This window comes from Ranitomeya imitator, chromosome 8 (genome assembly GCF_032444005.1).
Source record: "Ranitomeya imitator isolate aRanImi1 chromosome 8, aRanImi1.pri, whole genome shotgun sequence".
NCBI lineage: Eukaryota > Metazoa > Chordata > Amphibia > Anura > Dendrobatidae > Ranitomeya > Ranitomeya imitator.
This window is the reverse complement of record NC_091289.1, coordinates 90,018,611-90,039,384: the sequence shown is the minus strand read 5'-3', so window position 1 is coordinate 90,039,384 and position 20,774 is coordinate 90,018,611. Positions and strand designations below refer to the sequence as shown.

Genomic DNA, 20,774 nt, shown 5'->3' with positions numbered 1-20,774 from the left:
TGGGAGCAATGGACGTACATACAGTGTCTGCAGGGTTTGCACTGATGTGGATATGCTGTGCCCTGCCTACCTAGCGCTCAGGTACGGACTGGGGCTGAAATTCAGTCCTGGCATTTGAAATCACACAGGCCCATGTTGTCCCCGTCCCCATGAACCAGATGGAATATATTACTAATATTACCCTGGATGGAGGAAAAGAAAATTTTCTACAAGACCAATATTTGTAATGATACCCGTGGCCTGCTGGGGTAAGTGACAGAGTCAGCAACTTTTTGTGCTCCATCACAACTCTTAATAGTATAGGTATCTTAAGAACACGGATTCTGTTAACAACGTAGCAGACAAGGCAGCCCATGACAAGACAGGCCCTTCTGGCATTTGCCAAAATTGTCAGATGGCCAGTCCGGCCCTGCTAGTGCTGCAATATTGTGGATTTAAGAGTTGCAGACCTACCCTAACTCTAAAAACCACAATTCTGACCTATCTCGGCACCAGCTCTCCCTACTCTCGCTGAATCAGGAACAGAATGCGGTGAGCAGGGCGGCGCCAGGTCTCTTATACTCGGGATGATGCTGTGCGGCCAAGCCAATCACTGCACGACCACAAAAAAGATGGCTGCGGCATTTCATGGCCTGGCAGACAATACCTGCACCGTGATTGGGTCTCTAAAGCCCACCAAAAACGCTGGGTGGAGACACCAGTTACCACCGAATAATCCCGGAAATGCTCGGTGCTCGCAAGTACACCGAGCATAGTGATACTCGGGTGAGTAACGAGCAGTGGCGAGCACGTTCGCTCATCACTAGTGGTATTTGATGGTTCTGCAATTGCTTATCAGGATGTTATAGCCATTTTTAGTAATTCCTTGGATGAGCACTTTGTGCATTTGTCTCAGGTGCTGCAGAGACTTAACCCAGCAGGTCTAACTGTTAAACCAAGGGAGAGTCAGATAGCCATGATGAAAGTACAATACCTTAGACACCATATGCGGGGAGGGGTGCTAAAACCTAAACAAGGGAACGTAGACGCCATCACGGCCTGGCCTACTCCATCAATCAAGAGGCAGGAAATTTGTGCGAAACTACCATACTCTGGCTAAGACGTTAATGGACCTGACAAAGAAGAAGATCCCCAAATCATTTCCTGGACTTTTAATGTGAGACATTATTTGGTGCCCTAAAATCAGCATTGGCTAGTTCACCCATTCTTCAGGCCCCAGATTTCACCCACTGTTTTTTTGGTTCAGACTGATGCCAGCACTTATGGGCTAGGTGTAGTTCTCAGCCAGGTAAACCAGCAAGGTATAAAGCACCCTATTTTCTATCTAAGCAGGGAACTCCTGCCCAGAGAGGTTGCATATGCCACAATTGAAAAGGAGTGTTTAGCAGATCATAACCCACTGAGTTGGTTCAACAAACTAGTAGGAGATAATGGGAAATTGCCCAGATGGAGACTGACTTTGCAATATAATTTTACAATTCAACATAAGAAAAGACTTGATCATGACAATGCTGATGGTTTATACAGCCAAAGGGGCCCAGAACTGGAGATGTGCTAGGTGGGTCTCTTGGAAGAAAGCTAGAGGTGTCAAGCATGGCAGTTTCAAAGTTTGTAGCTATGAAAGGATATTTCTTATTGTCTGTATAGAGAGGGAGATGCAGGAAATTTGAAATGCCACAACTTAGTCCATCGTCCATTCACAAACAGCATCTTTTAAAGGAGCCAATCCGGGTCATCAAGGAGCTATGTGCCTATAGTTAGGACTATAAAAAGCTGATGACACAAAAAGAAGGTGGTCACGTGTGAGGGTGGCCTGGGAGGCTGATGTGATTCATAACTCACTTCTCCTTCCCTCAAGGAAAACAGAAGTTACAGTGAAGAGCAAAAGGGTAACAATGTTTTGAACTTTTGACTTTCAGGCTCCATATCGAATCATCCACTACAGCTTTGATCGTGAGATTACCATCATTTTATAGACAATCATCTTGGCTATATCATACATAAATTTGGCTTGAAGCTATTTAACATATGATTAGTTATACAGATTCTTGTCATGTCTCTGCATTGTTAGGCCGGCCTCACACTAGCGAGTTTTACGGATGTATGAGAGGTGCAGAAAATACGGATTGCATACGGTACAATGATTCTCTATGGCCCAGCTCCTATCTGCTGTATTTACTGATCCGTATTATACGGTCTTCTACGGCCATAGAAAATCGCAGCATGCTGCGTTTGTCACCGTATTGCGCAAAAAATACGCCAATGAAAGTCTATGCGGGCGAGAAAAATACGGATTACACATGGACCAACAATGTGACTTGCGAGAAATACGCAGCGGTGTTCTATAGAACTAGAACAGCCGGCAATTCAGTGCGGCGTACAGTAAAATCACACTGACAGGTTAGAATAGAATAGCTAAGATAAATGTCTACACATAGTATAGGGGTATATATATATATATATATATATATATATATATATATATATATATATATATATATATATATATATATATATATATATATATATATCAGTGAGACACATATATGTATATATATTAATATTTCATACAGAGCTAGATAGGAAAAGCCAGCAATTGAATTACCGGCTTTTAAGCTATCTCCTTCTCAAACCCGACATGTTATGATACATGGTTTACATACTGTAAACCAGGGGTCCCCAACTCCAGTCCTCAAGGCCCAACAACATGTCATGTTTTCAGGATTTCCTTAGTCTTGCCCAGGTAATAATTGCATCACCTGTGCAATGCAAAGGAAATCCTGAAAACATGACCTGTTGGTGGGCCTTGAGGACTGGAGTTAGGGACCCCTGCTGTAAACCATCTCATATCCCTTTTTTTTTTGCATATTGCACACTACTAATGTTAGTAGTTTGTATGTGCAAAATTTGGGCGCTCTAGCTATTAAATGAAAGGGTTAAATCGCAGAAAAAATTGGCGTGGGCTCCCGCGCAATTTTCTCAGCCAGAGTGGTAAAGCCAGTGACTGAGGGCAGATATTAATAGCCTGGAGAGGGTCCATGGTTATTGCCCCCCCCCTGGCTAAAAACATCTGCCCCCAGCCATATGAACTCGAGCCTGGGAACTTTTCAGAATATTTTCCCACGCTCGAGTTCATATGACGACATCCAGCAGAGGGCGCATCACCGCAACTCGAGGTAACTACAGATCATTCACCTACATTCCATTCATTCGCTGGGTTTTTACAGGCAGGGGCGGCTGCATTAGCAGGCTTCTGCCTGTAAAATTAGTTAACCCTTTCAGATGGATTTACAGCGTGGGATGAGACTGATCATCGGAAGGTATGGAATATTGTTGTTCGGTTTTTTTACATTTGTTCCAGGTGACAAGGGTCTTCAGGTGGATTACCAGTATAATAAAATATTACAACCACCTGTGTATTTATTTCATTAAAATACTTTGTAATAATGTGTGTGTTTTTTTAACCATTTCAAACTATTGGATTAATAATGGATGTGTCATAATTGACGCCTCTCCATTATTAATCTGGCTTAATGTCACCTTACAATAGCAAGGTGACATTAACCCTTCATTACCCCATATCCCACTGCTACACGGGAATGGGAAGAGAGTGGCCAAGTGCCAGAATAGGCGCAATTTTTTCCGCGATTTAACCCTTTAATAGCTAGAGCGCCCAAATTTTGCACATACACACTACTAACATTAGTAGTGTGGAATATGAAAAAAAGGGATATGAGATGGTTTACAGTATGCAAACCATGTCTCCTATCATGTCGGGTTTGAGAAGGAGATAGGAAAAGCCGGCAATTAAATTACCGGCTTTTAAGCTATCTAGCGCTGTATGAGATAATATATATATAAATATATATATATGTCTCACTGACACACATACACAGTATATATGGTTTTACGATTATTTGAGCCCATGGATCCATTGTATGTCCGTATGTCGGTTTTGCAAGCCTGCGAGAAAATCTCGCAGTACGGATGACATACGGATTACATACGAAGGATGCCATGCGCAAAATACGCTGACACATCCTGCCTACGGATGACATATGGATCACTATTTTGGGGACTTTTCTGCATATTACGGCCGTAAAAAATGGACCGTATTTTTATACGCTGAGTGTGAGGCCGGCCTTACTGTTTTGTGCCTGGTGGTGGAAAAATATTTTTCTTCCTAAATGCTACAAAAAATCAGTTACAACTTTATCTAATAACTCAGTGTATTATTAAGTTGATTCCCAAGTGAAAGGTCATTGGTTTGAATCGAGGAGCAGCCATGAAGGCGATTTCCCAAGAAAAAAATCGCATCATCCAGCTCATCAATAGCGGTCTTTTGGCCAGAAAAATTGCAAACTGCGTCATATGAGTGCCATAACAGATGGAAGAATATGAAATTAAGTCTATCCATCCATTCAGAAGCCAAAAGCTGGACATCAAGGCAAAATATCCGAGTCAACAAATCGTCTCTTTCCAAAATCTATCAGTTCTGGTGCTACAAACACGGCAGTAGAGGTGGCTTGTTTGCTTCATAATAGTGAGATTATGGACGTCCTTGCAAGCACCGTGTGATGTACATTACACAAGTCTGGAATAGTGGCCTTAAAAAAGTGCAGAAGCTTCAACTTCAATATTGTCAGGGTATGTGCACACTTTGCAAATTTCCTGCAGCTTTTTTTCCGCGCAGAAACGCTGCCGATCTGCAAGTGATTTACAGTACAATGTAAATCAATGGCAAAAAAAATGCTGTACTAATGGTGCAGAAAAATCTGTACCGAAAACGCAGCAGATTCAAAAAAGGACCATGTCAATTCTTTGTGCAGGTCTGCTGTGTTTCTGCACCCATTCCATTATAGAAATCTGCAGGGGGGGAAAAGGAAGGAATCTGTACAAAAATCTGCAACGTGTGCATAGACCAAAAAAAGGCGCATATTCTGACTTGCGTTTTCTGCCAAGGAATGCAGAATCTGCACAGAAAATTCCACAGTGTGCAACGTGTGCATATTGCCTCATAAGAAGAGTTGGTTCAAGTTTGCAAACAAATATGAAAGTGGACATTTAAAGATTTGAAATAGGTGATTTAGAGCAATGACATGAAAATCAATAGACTAGGCTCTGATACAGTAGATGCAAATGGGTCTGAAAGAAACAAGGAAAAAAGGAGCTAACAGACTGCGAAATTGAAGGAAATGTCAAGTTTGGTGGAGTAAGCCTGATGATAAGGGGGTTGTTTCGCAGCCAAATGCATTGAATACTTGACCAGTATCGATGGTGGTCTCAATGCTGAGCTATATCTGAGTATCCTGTGAGATGAGTTACTTCAGAAACTGCTGAAAATATCTCATAAAGGTGACATTATGATTTGAGATGCTATTGTTACGGAAGTAATCAAACATGCCATTTTCTCTGTATACCAAATAGTGTACAAAAATTAAAATGGTCTTATTAGCAGGTTAAAGTTGATAAATGTTTCTCTACCTTAATGTCATTTTCCTTTTCTTGCAAAGCAGTGTTTAACTCCTGTATTGACTTTTCCAGGTCTTTAATTTCATGTTTAATAAGATTTTGATTCTTCTCTGTTAATTGATTAATGAGAGAGTCCTTATTATCAAGTATGAGAGTCATCTGTTGGATCAGCCTGATAAGACAAAAAATTATAGATGTCATCCTTACAACTCATTTATGATAAAACAAGAAAATGACATTCATGTAAATTAGGACAGACTTCTAAATATTGCTAGTGTAAATGTATATTGTGATTGTTTTTTCCACTGATTCTTGTAATAATCCCGCCATTCACTGTGTCCTAGCCCTTTTTTCGTGATCTGGTAACTCTTGTAATTCTGATCTCAGACTGTTTCCTGGCTACACCTTTGTCTTACCCCTCTGTCCATGATGTGCCCTCTTGGCTATTGACCTTGGACCTCTTGACTTACCCAGCCTCACGACTTGTCTGTGAGTAGTGACTAGCCTCATATTACAATTGGTCTGTACAATTGTCTTTTTCACCAGTATGGATCCTGTTCACACGCTCTGTAACCAGGTGGTGAATCTGATGCAGATGATTCAGGATCTGACTACGAAATACCAGAGACTTGAATCATTGCAATATCAGTTGCAGGGTAATTAGTTGGATAAAAACTTCTCATAACTATCCACTGCTGGCAGTGACTGACATCAGTATCCTAGGATGTACAGTTGGTTTCTCCCGAACCAGTATTGACCCTTCCTGATAATTTTTTAGGTGAGAAAGACCAGTTTAGGGTGTTCAAGGTGAGCTGTAGGCTATTTTTTTTTACCCTGCAGCCCCAGTCATCAGAGAATAAGTCCCAGTGTGGCGCCCCAGGGTCCTGGTCATCACAGTGGCACTGCTTTCCTCTCGGGGAGAGTGATGCTATGTTCGGAGGCAAGGAAGGATAACTGCATCCAGGTACCACAAGCATGCAACACATTCATACTCCAGCCCACCAGGGGGAGCTTTTGATCCTATTTACTAGGTGACTCCCCATATAGATATAACTGGTAGTCTGTAGGGAAAGTTAGAAAGTTCCAGACAGCCGTCTGAGGAGAATAGAGGGTTCTCGGAGCTGTGCATGCCCTAAGAGCTGCAGCTCCCAGAAAGACATTTTGTAAGTAGAATTGATTGCAGTGAGCATGAAGGAAAGCAAAGCACAGGAGAGGATACCAGACGGGGACCAGCCTTGAGCAGGCTGCCTCCTTCTGATGGGCAGAACACCAAGGTAATAAGGACCTCTACACCTTTCTTCAGAGACCGGCAGGACAGCTAATTGCACGTTACCTATCCGCACTTACACCCAGGAGGCACGGTGACACCCCACAGAGCCGGGTTATCTAAGAGACCCTATAAACAGGCTCAAGTCACCAGTCATACGGGTTTTGTCCTATCCTATATGGGAGAGAGCGAGAGACACCACATCTGTGAGGACCTTATGAGAGGCTTAGAAGTAAGGGACTACACCTCTACAGCGCAAAGGAACGCTATTGATTTTCACCTGGACAAGGGGACTCTGGACTTGCCTCTGGACCGGCCGGACTCTACCTGCCCTGTGGTCTGGTGCCCTGGACTGTGGCTGCTGAAGTCTCCAGTAAACGAGGTAGAGAGACTTCCTTAGGGGGTCTTATTTCCAAAATGGTGTCACTTGTGGGGTTTCAAGGCTTAGGCACATCAGGGGCTCTCCAAACGCGACATGGCGTCCCATCTGAATTCCAGTCAATTTTGCATTGAAAAGTCAAATGGCGCTCCTTCCCTTCCGAGCTCTGCCATGCGCCCAAACAGTGGTCTACCCCAACATATGGGGAATCAGCGTACTCAGAATCAATTGCATTACAACTTTTGGGGACCCGTTTCTTCTGTTACCCTTGGGAAAATAAAAAAATGGGGGTGAAAAGATCATTTTTGTGAAAAAATATGATTTTTTATTTTTACGGCTCTACACTATAAACTTCTGTGAAGCACTTGGTGGGTCAAAGTGCTCACCACACATCTAGATAGGTTCCTTAGGGGGTCTACTTTCCAAAATGGTGCCACTTGTGGGGGGTTTGAATGTTTAGGCACATCAGGGGCTCTCCAAACGCGACATGGGGTCCCATCTCAGTTCCAGTCAATTTTGCATTGAAAAGTCAAATGGCGCTCTTTCCCTTCTGAGCTCTGCCATGCGGTCAAGCAGTGGGTTTACCCCCACATATGGGGTATAAGTGCAGCGCCCCAGAGTCCTGGTCGTTGCAGTAATGTCGCTCTGCCGCTAAGGAGGGTGATGTTATGTCTGATTGCACTAAAGGAGTTCATCTGGCCAGGTATCACAAGCACACATTACACTTCACACTCCGGCCACTAGGGGGAGCAAAAGGTTTTATTTATTAGGCCACTCCTCACACTGGTAAAACTAGGGGTTGGATAGGAAGTTAGGCAGAGAGGAGCATGGGAGAGCTCCAGGGAGGACCTGTCAGAGTTGGGTTCCTGACAGGGGCCTAGCAGAAAGGATTGATTGTTACAGAGCCGCGTCTGCACTACCTTGCGGTGGTATCTTAGAAAGGACACGAAGAGAAGGATATTGTGGACAGTGAGAAACGGGATCAGAGTACAAAGGAGATAGAGCCAGTAGGAGTCGTGCCCCGAGAACGGCAACATCCTACTGAGGCGCGTAGCCGGTGGCCGGAGCACCGAGGGAGTAACAGACTCTACGCATTACTTCAAACAGCGGCAGGACAGTTAATTATAGGTTGGCTGTCTACCATACATCACCTGAACGGACATAGGAGGCAATCGTGGGAGAGGGGCATCGCTAGGGTCCCAGAATAACTCCAGGCCTACCTGTCATACGGGTGCATCCTAGCCATATCATACAGGGGGACGGAAAGAACTAGAAAGAACGAGAACAGAAGTTGTGAGGACTATCCCGTGGTGCTCAGCAGGGAAGGATTACAACACACATGCGCTAGAAGGTAGACACTGATTTCCACCTGCAAAGGGAACTCTGGATGTGCCTTTGGACCGGCCAGTCTCAGCCAGCCCTGTTAACAGCGCTCTGGATTGCGGATCCCGAAACCTTCAGTAAAAAGGTAAAGAAACTGCAACCCTGCGTCCTTGTTAATCCTCGCCTCCTGCACCACGCACCATCACCTTTCATTGGACGCCCCTTAGCAGGGTCACGGACCGGGTCTAGCCACCGTGACAACCCCGACTGAGTACCCTGCGGCCTTGCGTCTGGGGGCGCTCCAACTTGGCGTCACGAACAGGATGTACTTAAGCCTGAAGAATCAGGTCATGTGTGCCTTGGAACTGTGATTGAACTGTGACTTATTGCAAAGACTGTGTATCGCTATTTGCCGCCAAAAATTCGCCATTGCAGCGCCGTGTGGAGCGCGAGGGGAGGAGCCATAGCTTCGTGGGTGAAGCCGGCTGGAAAAGAGCGGGAGAGGGAAGACACGGTGAGGTGCCGATCCTGGAAGAAGAACCCCGACCCCGATCCCGGAAGAAGAATCCCAACCCCGGCAGGTTAGCAAGAGGGAGGAACGGCCATGTCGGATCCCGGGGGAGCGGAGGCGGCGGCCACCGCTGCAGACTCCGGGGCACTTCCAGATTCCGTGGTGGACGCAGCCGCCAGCCCGGTATCACCGCTAGATGCCGCAGGGCTTGCGGCGCCCATCAGCCAGCCGGACACTGCCGCAGCTATGACAGCCATAATGTCCTTCTCTATGCCGTACCTACCAGGAGCCGCCTGGCTCCCGCAATACTCTGGAGAGGCCCATACGTTAACTGACTTTAAAGAGGGGATTTGTAGCCTGGTCGAGTTTTATCCCTTGACAGAGCCCCAGAAAGTTCATATGATAACCGGTCAACTCTTTGGAGCAGCCTTGAGGGAAGTGAAGTCCTGGCCCGTGGCGGATAAGAAAACTGCGCAACAGGTATTTGCAAAGCTTAAAACCATCTTTGACACCCGCACCGCTACGGAAATTAAATTAACGTTCTATGGGTGCAAGCAGCGGCCACAGGATAGCTTACGGGACTGTGCCCTTAATCTTCAGGAGGCGCTGCGGGCCATCAAGCAAAGTGACCCAAACAGCATGCAAGATGAAGATAAACTCCTGAAGGAGCGGTTCGTCGAGGGGCTCCTGTGCAGTAACCAAAGGGCCCAGCTACACTTCCTGGCCATGCAGAATCCAGACCTGACTTTTGCGCAATTTAAAGATAAAGCCATCCAGGCACTACCAGAGCGACAGCCCAGCCGTGCCACACTTCCCAGGCGTCAAGCCCTCACATACCACCAGGAGGTGGTGCCGGACGCACCCGTTTCCGCCGAGGCCGATGCCCAGACCTTGGAAGACGACTCCCCTGCAGGACTGCGCCTCCAGATACAGGAGCTGACCAGGAGCGTGCTGCCCTAGCCCGGACCGTTCAATCTCTACATGAGGCCCCCCAAGGAGAAGATCCAGTTGGCTTCCAGACCGGAAGACGTCCCCTGGCAGCGACCAAGGAGAGTCCCGTCTACCAGAGGCAGACACGACGATCGCTTTCATCGAGATGGACGACCCATCTGCTGCTGCTGCCACCAGGTGGGCCATCTTGCAAGGTACTGCAAATTTAAACGAGCTACCCCTGGGGCAGAGGGCCAACCCCCAGGAGTAGAACGGTCAGGCCCGCAGAATTGGAGAGCCAAATACATCGGAGGGTGACCAGTTCTCCCCATCGTGATCGATGGTATCCCCATGAACGCTTTGCTGGACACTGGTTCCCAGGTGACAACTATGCCCTACATCCTCTATAGACGTTATTGGGAGGACACCGACATCACCTGTGGCCCCGATGATGATTTTACCATAATAGCTAGTAATGGTCAGCCACTGCCGCAAGTGGGGTATAAAGAGGTCACCATTAAGGTGGGGCGGGTAGAATTGCAGGCCCAGGGAATTGTCATTGTTGATATTGATCGATGTGAATGTAACCCCATGATGACCATCGGTACTAATGTCATAGAAAATTGTCTTGCCGAAGTTATTGTCTTGTTGCAGCAGGTAGCAGAGACAGCTGGTTACAGTGAACAACGTGCCCTGCAGAAAGAAATCAGAGCCCTAATGCGGAGACAGCAGGTGGAGCTGACTGGTGGTGAAATTGGCCGGGTCACAGTGAGTGATTCGAACCCCATTGCAATACCCCCCAGGAGTGAAATGTTGATATGGTGTCGGGCAGCCATAGGTCTCGGGGGCAAAAACTATCAGGCCCTGGTAGAACCTGTGTATTCAGATAATAGGCCTACCCTCCTGACAGCCAGAGGGGTGGTTGACGTCCGCAAGGGGAGGGTGCCAGTACGTGTCCTTAACTGTGGGGAGGAAGAAGTCCACCTAACCAAATATGTCACGCTTGCCAAGCTGTTTACTGTTAATAACAGCGTGATACAGGCACCCGGGCCCTTGGTCCCATCCAATCTGGCGGAGGACAATGGCTCTGCAGGGCAATCGAAAGATTGGTGTCAAGAATTACATGTGGGCACTGATTCTACTCCACCTCACCAGATACAGGGGGCCTACAGGGTGGTTCACGAGTATGAGCGGGTATTCAGCAAGCACCCCCTTGATTTCGGGCGGATAAAAGGGATTCAACACCATATTCCCACAGGAGATCACCCACCCATAAAAAAGAGAGATACCTTCCTGTACCCCCAGCTCATTATCAGTGTGCCAAGGACATGTTACGAGAGATGAAGGAGGCTGGGGTAGCGAGAGACAGCTGTAGCCCCTGGGCAGCTCCATTAGTTCTCGTTAGGAAGAAAGATGGCACCATGAGGATGTGTGTAGATTATAGGCAACTAAACCGCATTACACATAAGGATGCATACCCCCTGCCTAGGATAGAGGAGTCCTTGGCTGCCTTAAAGTCTGCTAACTACTTCTCTACCTTGGATCTCACCAGTGGGTACTGGCAGGTTCCCGTGGCAGAGGCGGACAAGGAAAAGATGGCCTTCACGACGCCAATGGGTCTCTGCGAGTTCAACTACATGCCCTTCGGATTGTGTAACGCCCCGGGGACGTTCCAGAGGATGATGGAGTGCTGCCTGGGGCACAAGAACTTTGAGACCGTGCTGCTATATCTGGACGATGTCATTGTCTTCTCCAAGACCTATGAAGACCATTTGAAGCACCTGGCCGAGGTGTTTGAAGCCCTGTCCAACTTTGGCTTAAAGGTGAAACCGTCCAAATGCCATCTGCTGAAACCCAAAGTGCAGTACCTGGGGCATGTGGTGAGTGCCGAAGGAGTGGCCCCAGACCCCGACAAGGTCACGGTGATAAGGGACTGGCCGCAGCCCGGTAACCTCCACAAAGTCCGACAGTTCCTTGGGTTGGTGAGTTACTACCGGTGGTTTATCAAAGATTTCACCAAGAAGGCCGCACCGTTGCAAAACCTGTTGGTGGGCCAACCCAAGAAGCCCAAGGGCAAGAATACCCTGTTTGATTAGAACGACGGACTGGAAGAATCGTTCACCTGCTTAAAGTTGGCGCTGACGGGAGAAGAGGTACTAGCCTACCCTGAATATGACCAGCTGTTTGTATTGTATACGGATGCCAGCAACGTGGGGCTGGGAGCTGTGCTGTCCCAGGTCCAGAAGGGCAAGGAAAGAGTGATTGCCTACGCCAGCAGGAAACTTCGCCCCACTGAAAGAAACCCTGACAACTACAGTTCCTTTAAGCTGGAGTTCCTCGCTGTCGTTTGGGCCGTGACGGAGAGGTTCAAGCACTACCTGGCCTCAGCAAAATTCACCATCTTCACGGATAATAATCCGCTAACGCACTTGGAAACAGCAAAAGTCGGTGCCTTGGAGCAGTGGTTGTCCAATTACGATTTCACCATCAAGTACCGGGTGGGGCACAAGAATGCGAATGCCGATGCATTGTCCCGGATGCCTCACTTGCCTGAAATGAGGGAGGATCCAGAAGCATTTGAAGAGGTAGAGCTGCCCGCTTTCCATCGCCCCAAGGCAACCCAGTGGTCCCATCAGGTGAAGAACAGGCGCAGGAATCAACAAGGCGCCCCGTTGGATCCCCTGCCCCATCATGGGTGGACAGAGAACCAGGATGGCGACCCTGCGGTCCGTCGAGTGAAAGAGCTCCTGATGCAGGCAGGTTTGCATCCCGGCCCGGATGATCCACCAGAGGCATTACAGTTGTGGAGGAAGAGGGGCAAACTGTTTATCCACGATGGCAATCTGTGCCGGAGGAAGATTGACCCACGCACTCATGAATTGGTAGGGCAGATCGTAGTTCCAAGACAAGATGTGCCAATGGTCCTGGGAGCGTACCACGATGGGGCAGGACACTTCGGGTGGAGAAAACTGGAGAAGCTACTCCGTGGGAGGTTCTACTGGCTTGGCATGAAGAAAGCCATTGAGAAGTGGTGTCGAGAGTGTGGCCCCTGTAGCCTGTGCCGGAAGGATCGTGACAACCAACGGGCTCCCTTGCGGCCCACCATCACCAAACGGCCGCTCGAATTGGTCGCGCTGGATCACGTGAAGCTAACACCTAGCCGGTCAGGTTATCTCTACGCTCTCACCATTGTGGACCACTACTCCAGATTCCTGGTAGTCATACCGGTTAAAGATTTAACGGCCAGGACAGCTGCCAAAACCTTCCAGCAGTACTTCTGTTGATCCCATGGGTATCCGGAGAAGGTGCTAACCGATCAGGGACCAGCATTTGAAGCGGAGGTGTTCCAGGAGTTCTGCAATTTGTACGGGTGTAAGAAGATCAGAACCACGCCGTACCATCCACAAACCAACAGGATGTGTGAGAAGATGAACCAAGTGGTGATCGACTTACTGAAGACCTTACCGGTAGAGGAGCGGAACTTGTGGCCCACAAAGTTACCAGACTTGGTAGACATGTACAACCACATCCCGGTGAATTCCACCAACTGCACCCCAGCGTACCTGATGCAAGGAAGGTCTAGCAAGTTGCCCGTCGATCTGGACATGGGGGTCCTGACCCCCGAAGATATATCGCCAGATGCGGATTGGGATACCGAGAGGCAGCAACAGTACTGCGAAGTACAGGAATGTGTAGAAAGAAGTCTCACCCAAGCCAGACAAAAACAAGAAAGGGACTACAATCAGTATGCTCCCGCAGCTCCATTGTCACCCGGTGAGCAGGTACTCAAACGAAAGAGAAGACTACACAAGCTTGATGACCAATGGGAAGCAGAACCGTATACCATTCTGCCCTCCGATTTCGATAATACGAAGGTCTGTCTCATCAGTAAAGACAGAGGGGAAACCTCAACGGCCATATCCAGAGACCACCTCAAAATATGCCCTGATAAGCTGAGCGATGGGGAAGCAGATCCTGAAACTTCTCCGCCCGTCGAAGAGGAGAAGATGATACACACGGTCCTTGGCGATTTTCCCCAGTCGTGGACTCAAATAAATCAGGCCATTGTGGTACCTGTTTTAACGTTTCGTCAACTGAAACCGCCAGAGCTAGACGTGGTGCCAGGGCATCCGGACCCGCATGCGCAGCCGACCCCACCAGAAGATGGGATGCCAACAGTCGAACCAGCAAGCCCTCCCTCTGCTATCGGTGAATCTGCCATGCCCACCATTAGTAGTGACAGCTCTGAGGACTCCAGCATGTCAGTGCTGCCCAGACTCACTAGAAGTGTAGCTAGAAGACAGTGCACTACACTAGCAATAGCAAGCGTAGTGGACCCTGCTAGGCCAGTCGCAACCCCTGCGCTGCAGAGGTCCACGTGTAGCACTAAGAATCAGACTCCACTTCACTATAAAGCTTGGAGATATTAACGATAGTTGCTATTTGGTTGAAGAGGTTTGTGTAAATATCTTTGTTATGGTTTAAGAATGGACAATGGTGTGAAGGACAGTGAATCGCTCCAAAACTTTCACAGGGGCCCCTTTGTTTACCCGGGGTCCCTGCTACTTCAAGGTTGCACCTACTGAACTGAGAGTCATGAACTATGCATGGCCAACCTTTTGCAACGTCCAAGCGCCCTACCTCCCATAACGGGAAGCAGTTATATTTACTTGTTCATAGTATTTGGAAATTTCTGTATGTTTTCTAATAACATGTCTTGTTATTCTTCTTTTCCCAGTCCGGGAGTACTGGATTTAACCGGGGGGGAGTGCAGCACCTCCTGCTCAAAGCAGGATTCACTAAATCATCCCAGACAGATGTCTGTCCAGACTCTGTTTGAAAACTTCCATGGAAGGAGAACTCAGCACCTCTCGTGGCAGCCTGTTCCACTCATTGATGACCCTAACTGTCAAAAAGTTTTTTCTAATATCTAATTTGTGTCTCCTCCCATTCAGTTGCATCCCATTGCTTCTAGTCTTTCCTTGTGCAAATGAGAATAAAGAGGGTCGTGAGGCTGTACCGTGTGGAAGACTAGGTAGTGCTTACCAAGCCCCTTGGAAGCATTATCTGCTATGCAACCGACCAGCTGTCCACACTATTCTGGCTTCAGAAATGGTGTACCATGCCTCCATGCAAAGGGGGACAGGAACCTGTGTGTCATAGATGGGTATTTTTCTTGTGCTCCAGCAACAGGCATAGTCACACCTGCCCAACGTCCTCACATCTGCGTGCACCATCAGCACTTCCACTTCCCCGTCCATTACCACACGCCTTATGCATTTTTTAACTGCTAGGTCTCTTACAGGGAACCTGTCACCCCCAAAATCGCGGGTGAGGTAAGCCCGCCGGCATCAGGGGCTTATCTACAGCATTCTGGAATGCTGTAGATAAGCCCCCGATGTAACCTAAAAGATGAGAAAAAGACGTTATATTATACTTACCCAGGGGCGATCCCGCTGTTGGTCTGGGTCCGGCGCCTCCCATCTTCATCAGATAACGCCCTCTTCAGGTCTTCACGCCACGGCTCCGGCGCAGGCGTACTTTGCCTGCCCTGTTGAGGGCAGAGCAAAGTACAGCAGTGCGCAGCCGCCGGGCCTCTCTGACCTCTCCCGGCGCCTGCGCAATGCAGTACTTTACTCTGCCCTCAACAGGGCAGGCAAAGTACGCCTGCGCCGGAGCTGCGGCGTGAAGACCCGAAGAGGACGTCATCTGATAAAGATGGGAGGCGCTGGACCCGGACCAACAGCGGGAACGCCCCTGGGTGAGTATAATATAACGTCTTTTTCTCATGTTTTAGGATACATCGGGGGCTTATCTACAGCATTCCAGAATGCTATAGATAAGCCCCTGATGCCGGTGAGCTTATGGATCGCCCCCAGGCGCAGGGCCGCGGGTTACTCAGTACCGGTCCTCTGCTGGCTCAGTTCTGGGGATGTCACGGTGGCTGGACGTGGTCCGTGACCCTGCTAAGGGGCGTCCAATGAAAGGTGGTGCGAGTCTTGCAAGGTTTCGTCACGCCACCTGTGGTATTCGGTCAGGGTGACCGACGCTGCTTGGGGTCCACTGGGGTGATGTGATGGCAGCTAGATGGTGTAACTTCCCACAGGTGAAGTATATCCCCAGGGCTTCCCAGTAAGGTGATTGGTGATGGTGTGAGGTGCAGACAATAACGAGGACACAGGGTTGCAGTCTCTTTACCTCTTTACTGAAGACTTCAGGATCCTCAATCCAAAGCACAGATAACAGGGCTGTCTGAGACCGGCCGGTCTGATGGCACATCCAGAGTTCCCTTTACAGGTGGAAATCGTTGCCTACCAGTAGCGCCTGTGTGTTGTAGTGCTACCCTGCTGAGCATTCGGGATAGTCCTCACAACTTCTGTTCTCGTTAGTTCGTTCTAGTTCTTTCTATTTCGTTCCAGATGTTACTAGTTTCTCGTCCCCCAGGTATATTATGGCTAGGACGCACCCGTTTGACGGGAAGGCTCGGAGCTCTTCCGGGACCCTAGAGATGCCCCTCTCCATGCGTTGCCCCCTATGTCTGCGTAGGTAATTTAAGGTAGACAGCCAACCTATAATTAACTGTCCTGCGGAGTTTGAAATAAGGCGTAGAGTCAGTTACTTCCTCGGTGTTCCGGCCACCGGCTACGCGCCTCAGTAGGATGTTGCCGTTCTCGGGGCACGACTCCTACTGGCTCTCCTTTGTGCTTGATCTCGTTTCTCATTGTTCCACAATATCCTTCGCTTCGTGTCTCTTTCTTAGGATACCGCTGCAAGGTAGTGCAGGCGCGGTTCCGTAACGTTCTGTTCTGTTCGCTAGGTACCTGCCAGGTTCCCACGCCTGACAGGGACCCCCCTGAATCTTCTCCCTGCAGCACCCCCTGCCACGGGATGCTGCCTGAATCCAACCCAGTCAGCTTCTGAACTAACTTCCTATCCAACCCCTAGTTTTACCAGTGTGGGGAGTGGCCCAATAAATAAAGCCTTTTACTCCCCCTAGTGGCTGGAGTGTGAAGTGTAATCTGTGCTGGTGATACCTGGTCAGTAGAACTCCTTTTGTGCCATCAGACGTACCATCACTCCCCTTAGTGGCAGAGCGACGTTACTGCAACGACCAGATCTCTGGGGCGCTCCACTTACCTCACCCGCGATTTTGGGGGTGACAGGTTCCCTTTAAAACAAGTTTATTTTTAGTAAAATAAAAAAGTTTGTCACTTGCAGCAGTCAAACCAGTTTTGGGGAGTTTAATACCACAGAAATGTAACAGAAAGAACAATCAAATTCAATCCAGAAAAATGTTTCAACTCTTTTTTGGAGTGTTATATGCCACAGAAATGTACCACAAACCACTGTTACACTGGGTGTTTTTTTGTTTTGTTTTTTGTTTGGCACCTGGTAAGGGACTACTATATGGTCTATGATCACAGCCCTCACAGTAGTGGTTATTTAGGCTGGTACTGTATCTTCTTTCGCCTTGTTTTATATTAGAAATTGTATATGACTCCATCTTTGTGGTTCTCTTTTTAAATACCAATGTTGGCGTTTCTCTTTGTCCATATAGGCACTTCTTAAAATCATGTATCTGGTGAGATGTGCAGTAGTGTTTTCTTTGTTTTCAATAATGCTATAAGAGGACAAGATCTCTCTTTTTTCTTCACAAGGTGTTCTCACATTTATGGTCGTGAGGAGTGTGGGAGCATGAGTTTGATGCTGTAGCATACGTGACGGTGCACAAAATGCGAAACGTACTTGGCATAATTGTACTTTGACACAGACCTAGAGTGTATTTATTTTTATATGCCTTTGGGGAGTGCTCTTCGGAGTGATCTGATATCATCTCGCATCATCTCTCTCAAATGCAAAGTATCACAGAGCTGTGCAGTGGTGTCAGTGTGCTGAGCCAGGTGGCTGCAATTCTTTTGTAACCCTTCATGATGTCACATAGCCTGCAAATCACAATAATGCCACAAACAAGATGGCTACAGCACTACAGTGATGCTCAACCAATCCCTACATGCGTATTGGCTTTATAAAAGGTGCCAAAAATACAGAGTGGGGATTCTAGTTTTACATCGAGCACTGCCCAATACTCGCCGAGTAATGAGTACAATCAAATGATAACCGAGTATCACCGAGCAAGTTTGCTCATTCCTATTAATTAACTAAAATAAACAAACTAAAGAAAAAACCTATATACATAAATACTCATTTAATCTCTTTCTCTAAATGTATTCAGAGCTATAAATGCTACATAAGTACCTGTCCTTTTCAGATAATATGGTACAATAGTTCTTCTGCAGTAACCTTGCTTCTGTCATATCTGCAGTAAATCCCTCAATAGTTTTTTTTAGCTTTAGGCAATTTTCTTTTTCAGTTTCAGATAAAGCAGACATCCGATCTGCTTCGTTCATAGCGACTTTGACCTCCTAAAAATAAGCATAAATCAAAACATTAGTAGAAACTATGCAGCAAAGCATTAATACAAATACCCAAGAATATTGACATTTGGAACAAAAAATGTTTAAGACTGTGTGAGATTTGTAAGGCAGTGCTGATCTGCACTGAGCACCTAATCAACATATTGATTGTATGCTAATGGTCCTTCAATAAAGCTTTGGAATCCTATCCAGTGGCTCATGTAAAGGTACCTTCACACTCAGTGACGCTGCAGCGATACCGACAACGATGTCGATCGCTGCAGCGTCGCTGTTTGGTCGCTGGAGAGCTGTCACACAGATCGCTCTCCAGCGACCAACGATCCCGAATTCCCCTGGTAACCAGGGTAAACATCGGGTTACTAAGCGCAGGGCCGCGCTTAGTAACCCGATGTTTACCCTGGTTACCAGCGTAAACGTCAAAAAAACAAACACTACATACTTACCTTCTGCTGTCTGTCCCCGGCGCTCTGCTTCTCTGCACTCCTCCTGCATCCTGTGTCAGCGCCGGCCAGCCGGAAAGCACAGCGGTGACGTCACCGCTCTGCTTTCCGGCCGCTGTGCTCACAGTCAGTGCAGGAAAGCAGAGCGCCGGGGACAGACAGCAAAAGGTAAGTATGTAGTGTTTGTTTTTTTGACGTTTACGCTGGTAACCAGGGTAAACATCAGGTTACTAAGCGCGGCCCTGCGCTTAGTAACCCGATGTTTACCCTGGTTACCAGTGAAGACATCGCTGAATCGGCGTTACACACGCCGATTCAGCGATGTCTGCAGGAAGTCCAGCGACGAAATAAAGTTCTGGACTTTCTGCAGCGACCAACGACATCACAGCAGGACCCTGATCGCAGCTGCCTGTCAAACTGAACGATATCGCTAGCCAGGACGCTGCAACGTCAAGGATCGCTAGCGATATCGTTCAGTGTGAAGGTACCTTTAGATGTCTTTTCATGTTTTTTTCAGATGATTACTAATTAAAGAGGTTGTGTAGACTTAAGGTACCTTCACACTGAGCAACTTTACAACGAGAACGACAACGATCCGTGACGTTGCAGCATCCTGGATAGCGATCTCGTTGTGTTTGACACGCAGCAACGATCAGTATCCTGCTGTGACATCGCTGGTCGTTGCTGAAAGTCTGGAACTTTATTTGGTCATCAGGTCGGCGTGATTTGTCATGTTTGACAGCAAAAGCAACGATGCCTGCAATGTTTCTTCATGGAGCGAACAACCAGCGAGAATGATAAGTACGTCAATGGATCGCTCCCGCATCGTTTTGCATTGCCGGTGTTTGACGTCTCCTAGCGACCTAAACAGCGACGCTGCAGCGATCGGCATCGTTGTCTATATCGCTGCAGCGTCGGTAAATGTGATGGTACCTTTAGGCTACAAGTCTGCAGTCACATGGGAATCCTCATATTGTGGGCATTGCGTGGCTTGGTTGCTAACTTGATTTTTTTTCTGAACAGCTTCTCAAACAATCATAGACAGACAAGTTTTTTTTTATGGACACAATAGATGACAATAATAAATCATTAAGATTACACATTATTGATGAGCGAGTGTGCTGGTTACTCGAGAATCGAGTGTTCTCCGAATAACTTGGGCATGCTCGGAGATTATGTGCGAGTCCCCACACCTGCTTGATTTGCGACTGTTAGACAGCCTGAGTACATGTGGGGATTCCCTAACAAACAGGCAACCCCCACATGTATTCAGGCTGTCTTGCAGCCGCAAATCATGCCGCTGCGAGGATATAAACTAAATCTCCGAGCACGTCGAAATACTCGGAGAACACCCGAGCATGCTCAGAAATCTTGAGTAACGAGCACACATGCTGATCACTATTACACATACTGTACATATACAAGTTAGACCACAAATTGTACATAAAAACATTAGCTCCAGTCATAAAAAACCTGTGCAAGTTTCTCCAACTTCAAAAAAATCACAGATGCATAACTTTTTTTTCTTACAGATGGGATAAAAGTGTTGCATTTTTGTGGATTGTCCATTTTTGGCCACTTGGCAATCCTGCTGCTCGCCGGCCGTGAGGGTTCTCCACTGTCGGCACCAGAAGCGTGACTACAATTATGTGGTTTGCAAACAGAAGGTCACATGCCGACCAGACGTGTGCGTGCCATCACTCAATGCAAGCTTATTGTGCTGGGCTGTATTAAATTACTCAGAGGGTAAATTATCCTAATTTAAGGGATTGGGATTTAAACTTGACTTGCATTAGGTTTTATTAATAAACATGGTCTAAACTATTACTTAAAATACTAAAATGGTTTTGCATTAATACTATGTTCTATTAGATTTCTCTGTTATAGGTATTACTACCCTATCAGCTATTACCGTGTATAAGCCGAGATTTTCAGCCCAAAAAAATGGGCTGAAAGTGCCCCTCTCGGCTTATACTCGAGTCATGGAAGGCGGGGGGGGGCGGGTGAGGGGGAGCTG

The 20,774-nt window shown here is 47.5% G+C and overlaps 1 protein-coding gene across 3 annotated transcripts in view; it reads right to left on the bottom strand.

The window, feature by feature from the left end:
• The window catches only part of PDE4DIP (phosphodiesterase 4D interacting protein), a 1,776,665-nt gene that overhangs the window by 1,406,996 nt on the left and 348,895 nt on the right, over positions 1-20,774 (bottom strand). For all 3 annotated transcript variants that reach the window (XM_069737152.1, XM_069737153.1, XM_069737154.1), the window contains 2 exons: positions 18,139-18,305; positions 5,485-5,644 (listed from right to left, as the gene is read on the bottom strand). In XM_069737152.1, the coding sequence (XP_069593253.1) occupies positions 5,485-5,644; positions 18,139-18,305 (327 nt within the window). The remainder of the gene's footprint in view (positions 1-5,484; positions 5,645-18,138; positions 18,306-20,774) is intronic.